We start from the raw sequence: 13,967 nt of genomic DNA on the forward strand, positions 1-13,967 counted from the left end.
TCCGGCGACGTCCTTAGTCGGTGGCAGGCTCTCCCACATTGGCGACGCTTGGTTTCAACACGTCTCCGATCAGTGGGTGAGAGATATCATCTCCCACGGCTACAGGATAGAATTCTCTTCCAGCCCGCCAAACAGATTTTTTTTTCTCTCAACTCCCCCTTGCTCCAAGGCCTTCACCTTCTCGCAGGCCGTGGCAGCCTTGCAGGCCAACGGAGTGATTGTACCGGTTCCCGCCCGGGAACGGTTCAGAGGTTTCTACTCAAATCTCTTCCTAGTTCCCAAAAAGGACGGTACCTTCCGGCCCATCCTGGATCTCAAGCTTCTCAACAAGCATGTTCAGGTCCGGCACTTTCGCATGGAGTCTCTGCGATCAGTCATTGCCTCAATGACCCAAGGGGATTTCCTGGCATCCATCGACATCAGAGATGCCTATCTGCATGTGCCAATTGCAGTTTCACACCAACGTTGGCTACGTTTTGCAATAGGAGAAGATCATTTCCAATTCGTGGCTCTCCCCTTCGGGTTAGCCACGGCCCCTCGGGTATTCACCAAGGTCATGGCAGCAACGATTGCGGTTCTGCACCTCCAGGGGTTGGCAGTGATTCCTTACCTGGGCGACCTTCTAGTCAAGGCTTCATCTAGCGCAGACTGTCAGCGGAGTGTCTCGCTCACTCTCGCCACTCTAGCCCAATTCGGGTGGCTGGTCAATCTGCCCAAATCCACTCTGACTCCGACCCAGAGGCTCACGTACCTAGGGATGCAGTTTGAGACTTTGCCGGCACTTGTGAAGTTGCCCTTAGTCAAACAGCAGTCCCTCCAGCTAGCGGTGCGCTCTCTGCTGAGGCCCCGCCGTTATACCCTCAGGCGTCTGATGCAGGTGCTGGGTCAAATGGTGGCGTCCATGGAGGCTGTTCCCTTTGCCCAGTTCCATCTGCGCCCCCTGCAGCTGGACATTCTCCGCTGTTGGGACAAGCGGCCTTCCTCCTTACACAGGTTAGTGGCTCTGTCTCCACAGACCAGGAGCTCTCTGCAGTGGTGGCTTCGGCCCCTCTCTCTGTCTTAGGGACGCTCCTTCCTGCCCCCGTCCTGGATGATTCTCACCACGGATGCCAGTCTATCTGGCTGGGGAGCGGTATGTCCCCACCACAGAGCGCAGGGCACTTGGTCTCCGTCCGAGTCAGCCCTTTCAATCAATGTGCTGGAAACCAGAGCCGTGCTTCTAGCTCTCCTAGCTTTTCACCACCTGTTGGCAGGCAGGCACATTCGAGTCCAGTCAGACAACGCGACAGCGGTTGCCTACATCAATCACCAAGGCGGGACACGCAGCCGCCTGGCAATGTTGGAGGTTCAACGCATCCTTCAATGGGCGAAGGACTCCAGGTCCACCATATCCGCAGTCCACATCCCAGGCGTGGAAAACTGGGAGGCAGATTATCTCAGCCGTCAAACTGTGGACGGTGGCGAGTGGTCCCTGCACCCGGCAGTGTTTCAGTCAATCTGCCGCAAATGGGGCACTCCGGACGTGGACCTAATGGCATCCCATCACAACAACAAGGTTCCTGTTTACGTGGCTCACTCCCACGATCCCCAGGCATTCGCCGCGGACGCTCTGGTTCAAGACTGGTCCCAGTTTTGTCTGACCTACGTGTGTGCCCCTCTAGCTCTCTTGCCCAGAGTCCTGCGCAAGATCAGAATGGAGGGCCGTCGAGTCATCCTCATTGCATCGGACTGGCCCAGGCGAGCTTGGTATCCAGACCTGCTCAATCTGTCCGTAGAGATGCCGTGGCATCTCCCGGACCGTCCAGACCTACTCTTGCAAGGTCCGTTTTTCTGCCCGAATTCTGCAGCTCTCAAATTGACGGCGTGGCTCTTGAGTCCTGGATTTTGACGGCTTCTGGTATTCCTCCTGAAGTCATCTCCACTATGACTCGGGCCCGTAAGTCTTCCTCTGCTAAGATCTATCACAGGACTTGGAAAATTTTCCTGTCCTGGTGTCGCTCTACCGACCATCCCCCTTGGCCATTCTCCTTGCCAACCCTTCTGTCTTTTCTACAGTCCGGTCTGCAGCTAGGACTGTCCCTCAACTCTCTCAAGGGACAAGTCTCAGCTCTGTCAGTTCAGCTCCAGCGGCGTCTCGCTCGGCTGGCTCAGGTCTGCACCTTCATGCAAGGCGCGTCTCACATCATTCCGCCTTACCGGCGGCCCTTGGATCCCTGGGACCTTAACTTGGTTCTCACGGTTTTGCAGAAACCCCCCTTTGAGCCTCTTAGGGAGGTTTCTTTGTATCGTCTTTCACAGAAAGTGATCTTTCTGGTGGCCATAACTTCCCTCAGGAGAGTCTCGGATTTGGCTGCGCTCTCTTTGGAGTCACCTTTTTTAGTTTTCCATCAAGACAAGGTGGTTCTCCGTCCGACTCCGGACTTTCTTCCTAAGGTGGTCTCTCCTTTCCACCTTAACCAGGACATTACCCTACCTTCCTTTTGTCCGGTTCCTGTTCATCACTTTGAAAAAGCCCTGCATACTCTGGATCTGGTGCGTGCTCTCCGGATCTATGTGTCTCGCACCGCTGCACTTAGGCGGTGCACTTCTCTTTTTGTGCTAACCACAGGTCGGCGCAAGGGCCTTTCTGCTTCTAAGCCGACCTTAGCCCGTTGGATTAGATCGACCATTTCGGACGCCTACCAGAGTACTCAGGTGCCTCCCCCGGCCGGGGATCAAGGCACATTCGACCAGAGCTGTCGGTGCCTCTTGGGCTTTCAGGCACCAGGCTACGGCTCAACAAGTCTGTCAGGCTGCCACTTGGACTAGCCTGCACACCTTTTCGAAGCACTACCAAGTGCATGCTCATGCTTCGGCAGATGCGAGCTTGGGCAGACGCATCCTCCAGGCGGCTGTCGCCCATTTGTGAAGTTAGGTTCTGCCTACTTCTTAGTTTTTCTGTTTCTTTCCCACCCATGGACTGCTTTGGAACGTCCTATGGTCTGGGTCTCCCAAAGGAACGATAAAGAAAAAGAGAATTTTGTTACTTACCGTAAATTCTTTTTCTTATAGTTCCGTATTGGGAGACCCAGCACCCTCCCTGTTGCCGGTTGACAATTTCTTGTTCCGCGTGTTCTCACCGGCTGTTGTCGTGGACAGAGTCTCTCCGGTTGTTCCGGATCTTGCTCTGTTCTACTTGTGGGTGGCTATTCTCCTTCAGCTTTTGCACTAAACTGGCTAGGACTGGCTACCAGGGGGTGTATAAGCTCAGAGGGAGGAGCTACACTTTTAAGTGTAGTACTTTGTGTGTCCTCCGGAGGCAGAAGCTAAACACCCATGGTCTGGGTCTCCCAATACGGAACTATAAGAAAAAGAATTTACGGTAAGTAACAAAATTCTCTTTTTTCCTTAAAAGAAAGGGGAGCCAGCACGCTCTGAGAGTGGCATGCATCATATAAAAAGTGCAAATTCACGGATTTATTCCAACTGTACTATAATATAAAATAAGATTTTTAGCAAATAATTGATCAATTCTTTGAGTCACCCCTGCCACGTCACAGCAAATCTGAATAGGGGGATCCTACTCTATATCATGTATTTCATGTGCCATACGGCCTCCTAGATAAATAAATTAAAAGCAGATGTAAGAAGTGTCACGCACACGGGCCTCAAAGAGGACGGCGATCGCCACAGAGAGGATGCACCGGACCAGAGAGAAGCGAGACCCATGGGACTGAACTGCCCTTTAGGAGAGTATTAAGTTATTTTTCTGTTCTACAGAGCAGCCTGGGCTCTTATATACAGTATTCTGGAATGCTGTATATAAAGGCTCACTGGTGCTGGCCGCAGTTTATAAGGGAAAAACCTGGTGATAGGTTCCCTTTTTAAACTCTTATTTAAAAAAAAAGAAACACAGCCTTTTAAATTGCAAATAATATTCACTATTTATACACTGGACATGTTGGTCATAGAATTTCCATTATAATGAAGGCTTAATTACTCTTGTAGAAACGTGGATCACACCGCTTCATTACATACATTTTGGTCTATTGCTGCTAATTAAATGATTGTGACCTCTAAGTTTTGGTACAAATGTTAGAAGCATTACTTCACACATGGTGAATCTGTCTTTACCATGACAAGTGCACTGTAAGACATTGGCTGGTTCTGGAGGGGCTGCGGAAATGTCACCTACTGCAGATATAGGGGAGATAGTTTGCGGTATGAATTTATTTTGGTCTTAGTTGAGGTTTAGATGGCTACTAAAAATTAGAGTATTGTCTTACTTTAAATCTTTTGGAATTGCTCATTGACCAAAGGTAAGCAGGATCCTGGAGCAGATACCTTCATCCTCAACATCAATGCCCCCCGTCTCCCTGTGAATAAGGGGGAGGGGTACATGCCAGCAAAGTCTGCAGAAATGGATTGTGGTGGTAAGGAAATGCTTACACAGCAAGACACCTATTATAGGAAATGATTTCGCCATCTTGTGTGTTTTTAAGATGTTCTGTGACAATTTAGCATCTTGTTAAGCAATATTTGGAGGCATTTTACACTAAGGGGCTATTGCTTATCTGTGTGTCTTGGTAGCTTACAAAAAAAGTAAGTATTGGTCTTTATAATTTCTTGTGTGAAACATAACTAAATTTGTTCCTACTCAAAACTATTAAATAACAAAATTCTGGGTGGGGAGGGGCACGCTAAATAGTGGAGAAGTAACCCTGCTACTAACTGCAGAGGGAAATGCTGGAAGAAAATACTTAAGATCTTAAACTTTGAATCCTGGGATGTGATATTTAGCGGCACTTGTGTTAGTAATGTACAGCTTTCTATGGTGTACTGCCGCATTGCTTTACTAAGTCTGCTAATCAGCTATGCAGTAAGCGGCCGTGTGCGTCTCTCCTAGTAATGGCTGGCAAAAATAACACATTTTACCTCTTTTAACAGGAAAACTGCCAATAGTGAATGACAGCGATGAGCTAGTCGCGATTATTGCCAGGACCGATCTGAAGAAAAACCGGGACTACCCTCTTGCATCAAAAGACTGCAGGAAGCAGCTGCTGTGCGGGGCGGCCGTGGGGACCAGGGAAGATGATAAATATCGACTGGATCTTCTCATGCAAGCTGGAGTGGATGTCGTTGTCCTGGTATGTGTACACACAATATATAGACGTGTGGTAATATATATTCTCTGGATTTGTAAGAGTGTGTATGTGCAGCACGAATCTTGGTTGATAAATTACAACATGTAGTTTAGTTGATTCTGCCCTCATGAATAATTCTAGAGGAAATGCTTTGGGACTTGTTCATACATGGAGACACGTTGTGAGGTTTCTGGTTACTAGACCTGTTCTTAGTCATATGCACACACTTCTGTGATTGCCATTTAATCGTATTTAGTAAATGTTACCTTTTTAGACTACACACAAGGTTATTTTAATGCTTGTAAGTGAGATTTTAATTCCATATGCAGTTATTTTCTTTGTCGCTCCATTGGGAGACCCAGACAATTGGGTGTATAGCTTCTGCCTCCGGAGGCCACACAAAGTATTACACTGAAAAAGTGTAACCCCTCCCCTCTGCCTATACACCCTCCCGTGGATCACGGGCTCCTCAGTTTTATACTTTGTGTGGAAGGAGGCACACATCCACTCATGCTTTCCCATTTTAGTCAGCAGCAGCTGCTGATTTTATCGGTTGGAAGAAAAGAGGGCCCCCACAGGGCCCCCGGCATGCTCCCTTCTCACCCCACTACGTCGGCGGTGCTGTTAAGGTTGAGGTACCCATTGCGGGTACAGAGGCTGGAGCCACATGCCGTTTTCCTTCACCATCCCTTAGAGGCTCTGGGAGAAGTGGGATCCTGACCGGTCATCCATTTACTGGGACCGGGCTCCCTCCGCAGCCCCTGTGGGAATCTGACGGACAGGAGTCTATGTATCCTCAGGGACAGGGCCCTGCATCTAAAGGTACTCTGTGTCCCCATGGGGACTGTGCATGGAGCGCTTGTTTCACAGACGCTGCAGCAGCTGCTGGTTTGTGAAGACCGGGACTTCCGCGCCGACCGAGCCTGTTTGTCGGCCGCGGTATTAAATTTAGTCCCCGGCTTCATTGCGGCCTAGTACCATAACTCCCGCCCCCGGGCCTGCCAGTCAGGGGTAAGGGCGGGACGGTCGACCTGACGTCGGCAGTGAGGGCTGGAGCAGACTTTAGGTTTCCTCCCCCCCCCCTCACTGATCACTGTGGGCCCCAGATTCCCGCACTTTACTAGTCGCCGCCCACGGCTCCCTCCTCCCCTGAGAGCTCCGGCAGCCATTTTTAGGGACAGAGTTTGCATTCTGCCGGTGGAGGATTTTCAGGAAGTCCCAATCCTCCTCGTCCAACAGGCCAGAGGAACTCCTATGCGTGGCGGTCTAAGTCACGCCCCCAAAAAACCGCCGGAGGCACTGCATCCAAGGCGGCCTCCTCATGACTTTCGGCCTCCCCGAACCGCATCCTCGGTCGGTGGCAGGCTCTCCCGCTTTTGCAACGCCTGGTGGCCACATGTCCAAGACCGATGGGTGAGAGACATTCTGTCTCACGGTTACAGGATAGAGTTCAGCTCTCGTCCTCCGACTCGTTTCTTCAGAACATCTCCGCCCCCATCTCGGGCCGGCGCACTTTTTCAGGCTGTGGGTGTTCTGAAGACCGAAGGAGTGGTGATTCCCGTTCCCCCTCAGGAACATGGTCACGGCTTCTACTCCAACTTGTTCGTGGTGCCAAAGAAGGACGGATCATTCCGTCCCGTTCTGGACCTCAAACTGCTCAACAGGCATGTGAGCACCAGAAGGTTTCGGATGGAATCTCTCCGCTCGGTCATCGCTTCGATGTCACAAGGAGACTTCCTAGCATCAATCGACATCAAGGATGCTTATCTCCATGTGCCGATCGCACCCGAACATCAACGCTTCCTGCGTTTCGCCATCGGGGACGAACACCTTCAGTTCGTGGCACTGCCTTTCGGCCTGGCGACAGCCCCACGGGTCTTCACCAAGGTCATGGCATCCGTTGTGGCGGTCCTGCACTCTCAGGGCCACTCGGTGATCCCTTACTTAGACTATCTCCTAGTCAGGGCACCCTCCCGGGTGGCGTGTCAACACAGCCTGACCGTCGCTCTGGCGACTCTCCAGCAGTTCGGGTGGCTCATCAACTTCCCAAAGTCCAAGTTGACACCGACCCAATCACTGACTTACCTCGGGATGGAGTTTCATACTCACTCAGCGGTAGTCAAGCTACCGCTGGACAAACAGCTTTCGCTGCAGACAGGGGTGCAATCCCTTCTTCGGGGTCAGTCACACCCCTTGAGGCGCCTCATGCACTTCCTGGGGAAGATGGTGGCAGCAATGGAGGCAGTGCCCTTCGCGCAGTTCCATCTGCGCCCACTCCAATGGGACATTCTCCGCAAATGGGACAGGAGGTCGACGTCCCTCGACAGGAACGTCTCTCTTTCCCTTGCAGCCAAAACCTCTCTTCAGTGGTGGCTTCTTCCCACTTCTCTATCGCAGGGAAAATCCTTCCTGCCCCCATCCTGGGCTGTGGTCACGACGGACGCGAGCCTGTCAGGGTGGGGAGCGGTTTTTCTCCACCACAGGGCTCAGGGAACCTGGACTCCGACCGAGTCTTCTCTTCAGATCAATGTTCTGGAGATAAGGGCAGTGTATCTAGCCCTAAAGGCGTTCCATCGGTGGCTGGAGGGCAGGCAGATCCGCATACAGTCGGACAACGCCACGGCGGTCGCGTACATCAACCACCAGGGAGGCACGCGCAGCCGTCAAGCCTTCCAGGAAGTCCGGCGGATTCTGCTGTGGGCGGAAGCCACAGCCTCCACCATCTCCGCAGTTCACATCCCGGGCGTAAAAAACTGGGAAGCAGATTTTCTCAGTCGTCAGGGCATGGATGCGGGGGAGTGGTCTCTTCACCCAGACGTGTTTCGAGAGATCTGTCGCCGCTGGGGAACGCCGGACGTCGATCTCATGGCGTCACGGCACAACAACAAGGTCCCGGCCTTCATGGCACGGTCTCAAGATCACAGAGCTCTGGCAGCGGACGCGTTAGTTCAGGATTGGTCGCAGTTTCGACTCCCTTATGTGTTTCCTCCTCTGGCGATGTTGCCCAGAGTGTTACGCAAGATCAGATCCGACTGTCGTCGCGCCATTCTCGTCGCTCCAGATTGGCCGAGGCGGTCGTGGTACCCGGATCTGTGGCATCTCACGGTGGGTCAGCCGTGGGCGCTTCCAGACCGCACAGACCTGCTGTCACAAGGGCCGTTTTTCCATCTGAATTCTGCGGCCCTCAACCTGACTGTGTGGCCATTGAGTCCTGGCTCCTAGCGTCGTCGGGTTTATCTCAGGATGTCATTGCCACTATGAGACAGGCCAGGAAACCAACGTCCGCCAAGATCTATTACAGGTCGTGGCGGATCTTCTTGTCCTGGTGCTCTGATAAGGGTTTTACTCCCTGGCCTTTTGCCTTACCCATTTTTCTTTCATTCCTTCAATCCGGAATGGACAAGGGTTTGTCACTCGGCTCTCTCAAGGGACAAGTATCGGCGCTCTCAGTATTTTTTCAAAAGCGCCTGGCAAGGCTTCCGCAGGTCCGCACGTTCCTGCAGGGAGTTTGCCACATAGTTCCACCCTACAAGCGTCCGCTGGAACCCTGGGACCTTAACAGGGTGTTAATGGCTCTTCAAAAACCACCTTTCGAGCCGCTGAGGGATGTCTCTTTATCACGTCTTTCGCAGAAGGTGGTATTTCTAGTGGCAATTACCTCACTCCGAAGAGTGTCGGAGCTTGCAGCGCTGTCATGCAAATCCCCTTTCCTGGTTTTTCACCAGGATAAGGTGGTTCTGCGTCCTCTCCCGGAGTTTCTCCCTAAGGTGGTATCTCCTTTTCATCTCAATCAGGATATCTCCTTACCGTCCTTTTGCCCTCATCCAGTTCACCAGTGTGAAAAGGATTTGCATTCATTAGATCTAGTGAGAGCACTCCGACTCTACGTGTCTCGCACGGCGCCCCTGCGCCGTTCAGATGCGCTTTTTGTCCTGGTCGCTGGCCAGCGTAAGGGTTCGCAGGCTTCCAAGTCATCTTTGGCTCGGTGGATCAAGGAACCGATTCTTGAAGCCTACCGTTCTTCGGGGCTTCCTCTTCCTTCGGGGCTGAAAGCCCATTCTACCAGAGCCATGGGTGCGTCCTGGGCATTGCGACACCGGGCTACGGCTCAGCAGGTGTGTCAGGCAGCTACCTGGTCTAGTCTGCACACCTTCACAAAACACTATCAAGTGCATACCTATGCTTCGGCAGATGCCAGTCTAGGTAGGCGAGTCCTTCAGGCGGCGGTTGCCCACCTGTAGGAAGGGGTCATTTTTCGGCTCTCTTTTATTGAGGTATTCTTTTACCCACCCAGGGACTGCTTTTGGACGTCCCAATTGTCTGGGTCTCCCAATGGAGCGACAAAGAAGGGAATTTTGTTTACTTACCGTAAATTCCTTTTCTTCTAGCTCCTATTGGGAGACCCAGCACCCGCCCCTGTTCCCTTCGGGCTGGTTGTTCTTTTGTGTACACATGTTGTTCATGTTGAATTGTTCTTTTGGTTCATGGTTTTCAGTTCTCCGAACATCCTTCGGATTGAATTTACCCCAGACCAATTTATAAGTTTCCTCCTTCCTGCTTTTGCACCAAAACTGAGGAGCCCGTGATCCACGGGAGGGTGTATAGGCAGAGGGGAGGGGTTACACTTTTTTAAGTGTAATACTTTGTGTGGCCTCCGGAGGCAGAAGCTATACACCCAATTGTCTGGGTCTCCCAATAGGAGCTAGAAGAAAAGGAATTTACGGTAAGTAAACAAAATTCCCTTCTTTTAAAGGCTTTCCTTTTTTACTTGACAGGATTCTTCACAGGGCAATTCTGTGTATCAGATAAATATGATCCACTATATCAAACAGAAATATCCCGAATTGCAAGTAGTTGGTGGAAATGGTAGGTGTTTTAGACTGATGGATATATCTAATATTTGCTTGTATTGTTTGTTGTACATATGTGTACGTTGTGTAATCTCCTCCAATGCCATAGACCTGCCGAGGCTAGGAGACTGTACACTACATTCTTAAGAGTTATTTTGCCCATTGTCCTCACTATTTGGAATTGCTCTTAACCCCTTAGCGACTGCAGAGGTAAAATTACATCCTAAGCGGTCAGTGTAATCCCCACCAGCTGCTGCCGGCAGCTGGCGGGGATCCGCCCACATGTCAGTTGATTTGTACAGCTGACATGTGCCTCGCAGGCAGGCACGAGTGGATCCACATTCCACCCATGCCTATTAACACCTTAAATGGTGCTGTTAAAATGTGACAACCATTTAAATCCTTGCCGCAGTAAATCTTGACTCACCCGGCTCCATTGGTGTCGCAGTGACGTGATCAATATGAGCCGATGGGTGTCATGATAGCACAGTGTCATGTGATGACTAATCACATGACTCACTTTGTTTCATCTAGCCAAGTGCTGCTAGTGACAAAAGGTGAGTATTTCTGATGATCACAGCTGTGTAGCTGTGATCACCAGAAATGAATGAGCGATCAGACTGCTAATCCTTATAATCCTGCTCTAGGGGGGACTAGTAAAATTTTTTAAAAAAAAGTTTAAAAAAAACCCCAAAACTTAAAATGTCAAATCACCCCACCCCTTCACCCCATTGAAAATGAAAGCGTTAAAAAAAAAAAAAAAAGAAATACACGCATTTGGTATCGCTGCGCTCAGAAATGCCCGATCTATCAAAATATAAAATCAATTTATCTGATTGGATTTTTTTTTTTCTTTGCCACTACGTCATTTACCAAACGCCAAAATTTTGTTTTTTGGTCACCACAAATTTTGCACATAACGCAATAACAGGCGATCAAATCGTAGCATGTGTGCAAAAATGATACAATTAAAACGTCAGTTCGAGACATAAAAAATAAGCAGTCACTGTGCCACAGATCCTGAAAAATGAAAATGCTAAGGGTCACGGAAAATAGCGCAAAACGTACGCCACTTTTTTTGGACAAACATCTGGGGTGTTTTTTTTTGTTTTTTGGTTTTTTTTTTATATACCAATTAGATAAAAGTAAACCTTTACATGCTTGGTGTCTACAAACTCGTACCGACGTTGGGCATCACATCAACACACCATTATACCATATAGTGAACACTGTGAATAAAATATCTGAAACAATCATACAATCGCAATTTGTTTTTTTTTTTTTTTTTTGTACAATTGTTCTGCACTTGGATTTTTTTTTTTTTTTTTTTAGCGGTTCTCCATTACACTATGTGTTTAATAAAACTTATGATTTCATTTAAAAGTACAATTCGTCTTGCAAAAAACAAGCCCTCGTATGGCAAGATTGATGGGGAGAAAGAAATAATAAAAAGTTACGACTTTCGGTAAAGTTACGACTTTCGGTTTAAGGGGAGCAAAAAAAAAAAAACACGGAAAATCAGCTGGGGGTGAAGGGATTAATTACATGTGTTCTGTAGCCTTCTCATTCCATGTGATTCTTTATCTCATAGTGGTGACTGCAGCCCAGGCAAAGAATCTCATTGATGCTGGGGTTGATGCCCTGCGTGTAGGCATGGGATGTGGCTCTATATGCATTACTCAGGAAGGTAAGTGGAAGGCTGCTGTTCTATCCGTAAATCGTGCTGATTACAATAGAAAAACAGGTATTCACTATATAATCATGTGATGGCCATTTGACCTGCTAATACACAGGCAGCAATGTTTTGGAGACACTGGTTGACATGTCATTCCTATGTTTCTTCGGCGCTCCATTGGGAGACCCAGACGATTGGGTGTATAGCACTGCCTCCGGAGGCCACACAAAGCAATTACACTAAAAAGTGTAAGGCCCCTCCCCTTCTGGCTATACACCCCCAGTGGGATCACTGGCTCACCAGTTTTCGGCTTTGTGCGAAGGAGGTCAGACATCCACGCATAGCTCCACTGTTTGTAGTCAGCAGTAGCTGCTGACTATATCGGATGGAAGAAAAGAGGGCCCATATGGGGCCCCCAGCATGCTCCCTTCTCACCCGTGGTGGTGCTTGTAAGGTTGAGGTACCTATTGCTGGTACGGAGGCTGGAGCCCACATGCTGTTTTCCTTCCACATCCCCTGGAGGGCTCTGTGGAAGTGGGATCTTACCGGCCCCCAAGCCCTGGGGCCGGGCTCCATCCACAGACCCAGAGAACCTGCTGGATTTGGAGCGGGAGTGCCGTTCAGGGACAAGGCCCTGCAGCTTTCAGGTACTCTGTGTCCCCGGCAGGCACGGACACTCTCAGGGCTTGCTGAGCGTTGTAGTGCGCCGGGGACAGTAGCGCTGTGCGCTGGGGTTAGGTCACTGCAGCTTTGCTGAGTGACGGTATATGTTGGGAACTGCTGCGCCGACCGCTCCTGGAGCGGCGGCGCAGCTGCGACTTGTAGTGCGCCGGGGACTTTGCGCCGACCGCGCTTTTACGGCGGCGGCGCTTCTAACTATAGCCCCCGGCTTCTGCGGCCTAGCGCCGCTTCGTTCCCGCCCCCACCCTGTCAATCAGGGTAGGGGAGAGGCGCTGTGTAATCGGCAGCGCCGAGGGCTGGAGCCTTATTTACATGCTCCAGCCCTCTCACTAGGCACAGGGGGAAGCAGACTTCCCGCTCTTCGTCGGTGTACGCCCAGGGCCCGCCCCCCCTCTCCACAAGGACGCCGGCAGCCATTATACATGCGGTCTGGCTGGGGAAAGGCAGCAGGCTCTGGGAGACCCAGACTGGACGGACTTCTGGCGACCACACACCGCTCCTAAGCGGGCGGTAAGCAGCACAGTAGTGCTGGCCCCTCTAGTGCCTCAGTGCTATATTAGTGTACTTTTTCTGGGTACCATATATATATATATATTTTTATATAGTGCACTGTAAGGTCGCTTCTTGGCTGGACACCCTGTACGGCTCTGAGGAGGCAGCAACATGTCATCCGCAAAACGCAAGGCTGCCAAGGCACGGGCTGTGTACACTGTTTGTACAGCATGTGGGGCTAATCTACCGGCAGGCTCCAATGACTCACATTGTGTGCAATGTTCAGTCCCAGTGGCACTTCGTCAGCCAGAGCCTATTGTGGTGGTAGCCCAGGCAGAGTCGCCTGCGAACCCTGCCCCGGTGACGGGGACAGACTTTGCAGTGTTTGCTGAAAAAATGTCTGTGACTATGACAAAAATCCTGGAGACCTTGCAGGCCAGGCCAGTTACTCAGACCATGGACACTGCTGTGTCTATGCTCTCCGGTCCCCCTCAGTTGGATCTAATCCGTACTTCAGGGGGGTCTCAAGCATCACAGGCTGAAGTCTCTGACTCAGATGACAGTCCCAGGCAGCCTAAGCGAGCTCGCTGGGAAAGACCCTCGACGTCATCTCACTGCTCAGGGTCTCAGCGAGAAGAGTCTCTCTGTGATGAGACTGAGGACGGTGCTCAGGATTCTGATCCTGAGGCCCCTCTCAATCTGGATGCCCCTGATGGTCACGCCATGGTTAATGACCTTATATCGGCAATTAACAGACTGTTGGATATTTCTCCCCCAGCCCCTTCAGCAGAGGAGGCAGCTGCACAGCAGGAGAAGTTCCATTTCCTGTATCCCAAGCGTAAACTAAGTGCTTTTTTGGACCACTCTGACTTCAGAGAATCTATCCAGAAGCACGACGCTCATCCAGACAAGCGTTTCTCTAAACGTTCTAAGGATACCCGTTATCCTTTTCCCGCTGAAGTGGCCAAACGCTGGACCCAGTGTCCAAAAGTGGATCCCCCAATTTCCAAGCTTGCGGCTAGATCCATAGTCGCAGTAGAGGATGGCGCTTCACTTAAAGATGCCAACGACAGACAGATGGACCTTTGGTTGAAATCTGTCTATGAAGCTATCGGCGCGTCGTTTGCTCCAGCATTCGCGGCCGTG

At 50.7% G+C, this 13,967-nt stretch overlaps 1 protein-coding gene across 5 annotated transcripts in view; it reads left to right on the forward strand.

The window, feature by feature from the left end:
- Positions 1–13,967, forward strand: part of IMPDH1 (inosine monophosphate dehydrogenase 1) — a 262,916-nt gene that overhangs the window by 204,977 nt on the left and 43,972 nt on the right. For all 5 annotated transcript variants that reach the window (XM_075345402.1, XM_075345405.1, XM_075345404.1 and 2 more), the window contains 3 exons: positions 4,927–5,126; positions 9,899–9,989; positions 11,565–11,660. In XM_075345402.1, coding sequence (XP_075201517.1) covers positions 4,927–5,126; positions 9,899–9,989; positions 11,565–11,660 — 387 coding nt within the window. The remainder of the gene's footprint in view (positions 1–4,926; positions 5,127–9,898; positions 9,990–11,564; positions 11,661–13,967) is intronic.

Source organism: Anomaloglossus baeobatrachus, chromosome 4, assembly GCF_048569485.1.
Source record: "Anomaloglossus baeobatrachus isolate aAnoBae1 chromosome 4, aAnoBae1.hap1, whole genome shotgun sequence".
Taxonomy (NCBI): Eukaryota; Metazoa; Chordata; class Amphibia; order Anura; family Aromobatidae; genus Anomaloglossus; species Anomaloglossus baeobatrachus.